The sequence below is a fragment of the Frankliniella occidentalis genome, unplaced genomic scaffold (genome assembly GCF_000697945.3).
Source record: "Frankliniella occidentalis isolate FOCC.00 unplaced genomic scaffold, Focc_3.1 Scaffold416, whole genome shotgun sequence".
NCBI classification, from domain to species: domain Eukaryota; kingdom Metazoa; phylum Arthropoda; class Insecta; order Thysanoptera; family Thripidae; genus Frankliniella; species Frankliniella occidentalis.
In genome coordinates, this window is record NW_026267537.1 from 40,452 (window position 1) to 44,246 (window position 3,795).

At 49.5% G+C, this 3,795-nt stretch overlaps 1 protein-coding gene across 1 annotated transcript; it reads right to left on the reverse strand.

Annotated features, from left to right (window-relative positions):
• Positions 1 to 1,742: 1,742 nt before the first annotated feature.
• On the reverse strand, positions 1,743 to 3,515 carry LOC127751293 (uncharacterized). The gene has a single exon (XM_052274602.1). The coding sequence runs from the start codon at positions 3,513 to 3,515 to the stop codon at positions 1,743 to 1,745; it is 1,773 nt and encodes a 590-aa protein (XP_052130562.1).
• Positions 3,516 to 3,795: the final 280 nt, after the last annotated feature.

Below are 3,795 nucleotides of genomic sequence, written 5' to 3' on the forward strand. Positions count from 1 at the left end.
ATACCCTTAACCCTTCTGGGGTAGTACAGGAAAACTTGATCTCCTTCCTTGAATGGTACTAGAGCTGCTGTCCTGTCATAATATTCCTTCATTCTTTTTGCAGCCTTCTTGCTCATGTGTGCCACCTGTTTGTGGATATCCTGTAACGTTTTCCTGACCCAGAAAGGATATTGTTTGAACATGTCCTCTTCTTTTGGAGGTTGTCCTCTGGCCATATCTAGTGGTGTTCTCATGGTTGCTCCAAACATCACCTCATATGGACTAAACTTGTGAGAAGTGTGTGGTAGACTTCTGTATGCTTGTGCAATGAAAGGTAGGTATTTCGGCCACTCTTGCCTGTCATTTTCAATCAGAATCATTAACTGTTGCTTCAGCGTTTTAATCCATCTCTCTGCCTTTCCATTTGTTGCAGGGTGAAACGCTGAAGTTCTAGATTTCCTTATATGGTACAGCTCCATTATTTCCTGGAACAATAACGAGTCGAATGCTTTTCCTTGATCTGTGAGTAGTGCATGAGGAGCTCCAAATATGGAGAACACATGGGTTATCAGAGCCTGCGCTATTTCATCTGCTGTTTGTTTGAACAGTGGAACTATTACAGGCCAACCTGAAAACGCTTCGACTGCCACTAATATGTACTCATGCCCTTCTTTGCTTTTAGGGTTAATGGGTCCACATATGTCTACATGCCATCTTCCGTGCAAGATCCCTTCCTGGAATAACTTAAGTGGTGCTTTAGTCATTCTGTGTGGACCTTTGAATTTGGCGCACACTCTGCATTCAGAGATGATTCCTGCCACGTCATTGAACATTCCTGGCCACCAGAAGAACCTTTTAAGGTATGCAAGTGTCTTTGTTATTCCAAAGTGATTTCCTAACCCCAACTGTTCGTGGTAGGCCTTAACTGTTTGCTCCACCAGTTGTTCCGGAAGTATTAGTTGTAATTCCTCTTTGTTTTTATCCCCACTAGGATGCTCGAATCTTCTGTATAATACTCCGTTATTTATGGTGAGGGATTTGAATTGCAACCACAATGTCCTTGCTTTGTTGCCAAATTGAGCTATTTCTTGGAAGTCTGGTTTGACCCCGTCTTCGACGACGGTCGTCCACCCTTTCCCTGGTAGACTCATCGATCGCCACATCCGTTCTTAATATTGTTGCTAATTCGGTTTCCACGAATGGCTTCAGAATAATGTTTTTCTCCGCCCTTACTCTGTACACTACTTTTCCAGCCGTATAGGTTCTTGCACATGCTGAGGACTCTAGCCTGAACGGCGTGCTTACCTTGTGATCACCCTCTCCAGTTTCTAATACCTGGTCTCTTACTTTCACTACTGCGTTAAACTTGTGTAGGAAATCGATTCCCAATAGGTATTCCTCAATGTCCGCTTCGTACGTAAGAAACTTAAATTTCTTCCCGCTGATTACGAATTCCGTCATTGCGGGGCCGTAAAGATTCGCTTTATGCGAAGTCACTCCTTTAAGTCGTAACTTAGCGACTGGGAGGTCTCGCGTTCTGGGGATAACAGTAATGACAGCCGCTGTATCAATAACGCAGTCTTTATTTAAACCTTCTACTTTACACTTTATTGTTGGTGCTGTCGACACTGTAGTACACACATTACACGTTACCTCCCGGTGACTCGGCTCTGTTGTTTCTTTATTGGCCTGCTCCGTCACCGGTGGTATTACATTTTCTTCATTTTCAACCTCCATGTCCACCTTTTCCGTGGAGATTGTCTCTAGTTTTCCTGATTCTTGCTAGGTACAAATGGTACATTTTTGTCGGTGCTAGTGCTAGCCCCGTTGTTACCCTTATTCTGATTCAGGAACCATTGCACAGTGGCTTTGTAGAGATCCGGCGGGACATTTGGCATAGAGAACCCACCTGCTGCGGCATTGCCTTTATTGTTTCTGCAGTTTCTCGCAAAATGTCCCGGTTTCCCACATGAGTGACAATTCATACCATTACTATTATTAGCATTACCATTGCTGTTATTATGATTGCCGTTATGAGCAGTGTTGTGCCAACAGTTTGCCATTCTGTGCCCGATCTTGCCACAGAACCTACATGTAATGTGCTTATCATTATCACTACTGTTGTAGCCACCGCGTCCTCCGCGGGATCCTCTTCCTCCACGAAATCCTCCGCGAGTTCCTCTTCCTCCGCGAAATCCCCCGCGGGATCCTCTTCCTCCTGTTTGTGTCGCCGACGACGTTCCTGCTGCAGCCTGGTCCGGATAGACCATGCTGACTTTGGCGTCCTCTTCCTTCTCTTCCTCTTTGTCCGTATCTTCCGCCTTTGCTAGACGAATCCTTTTTGCCGGGGGCTCCTCAATTTCAAGGCTTAGCCCTCTGTTGAGTGTTTTGAGCGCTTCGTCCAATGTTGGGAGCGCAGTATATGCCAGCCGGCCTGCTGCCTTCTTGTCTGCGAGTCCCTTGATGAACCGCTCTATCAGCGACTCTTGGATGTCGCTCTCCTTCATGTTGCGTAAGTACGCCCGCCCGAGGCGCTCCACCTGCCTCGCAAACTGCCGAATTGTCTGGTCTTTCTCTTGCATTAATGTCGTGAAATCCTTTTTGCGTTCCCACATGGACGCTGTCTTGCTGAATGTCTTTACAAGAGCCTCATCCAGCGCTTCAAAAGTAAGCGGCACCTCCGCGCTCTGGAGATTCGCTATGACATCCGTGGCATTCCCTGTGAGTGCCTGCAGCAACGCCGTCCTCTTGTCTTGTGTTGTCCATTCGTTAGCTTCTGCCATTGTGTTGAACTGGACTTGGTATATGGAGTAGTCTGTGTCGCCATTGTACTTTGGCACCTCATTATACTTCTTGTTCTTGTTCTTGCTGCCCATAGTTTCCAGTAACCTTAGGAACAGCGCTGCATTGTTGTCATTTGCTTGTTGCTGTGGCTCTTCATTGTTGTCATTCGCCTGTTGTTGTGGCTCCCGGTGCTCCTCCATGTCTTCATCGTCTCCGTCGTAGTTTATCTGGAGCACATCATCCTGCTCCTCCTCGCGACGTCGTCGTGCTGCTGCCGGGATTCTCACCCGTCTTGGTTCCCCGACTAGAACCTCCAGCGGTTCTTCTTGCTCCTGCGCTGCCCCCTGGTTTTCATGTGCTTCTCTCTCCTGTCCACCTTCAAGAAAACGTCGTGGCACTCTTCTCTCTCGCTGCAGTCTCTGTCTTCGGGCAGGTACCCCGTCCTGCTCCACATCCATGTCCTCCCGGACACGGAACTCCATGATTCTTCTGGCTCGTCCACCTCCCCGGGCGCGACGGCCACGACCTCCCCTGGGTCTTCGTTGTCCTCGTCCCCGCCTATGCTGGCCTGCCAATCGTTGGTGGTGGGCCTCCACGATGTCCACGACGTCGTCCAGGTCGACGTCATGATCGGGCTCCAACTGCCCCTGGCGGTCTCGCTGCTCGGCGGGGCGCTCTCGCTGCTCGGCGGGACGTTCTCGAGGTTCTCGAGGGTCTCGACGGTCGTCCCGTTGCTCGTTGTCGTCAGCCATTGCGGCCGAAGATTGATGCTGTTGCTTGTTTTCAGCACCTTCTCCCACTGCATTCCCTTCCTGGTCTTCCCCGACAGACACTAAGAGGTCCGGTCGGCTCCGACTAACCTCCTGGCGGACACTAAAAAGGTCCTTCCGATCGGTTGTATTCGCCCGTACAGGAGGCGTCCTCTAGTAGGGACTTCCTCTTGACGTCCTTCGCCTCTTTGGGGACGCTAGTAGGTCCGCCTCGGAGTCGCTCCCTAAACCTTAGCGGACACTATTAGGTCCTTCCAAGGAG

Excerpts from the sequence above, each read along its gene's own strand:
- LOC127751293 (XM_052274602.1), bottom strand. The coding sequence starts at position 3,515 with ATGGCTGACGACAACGAGCAACGGGACGACCGTCGAGACCCTCGAGAA.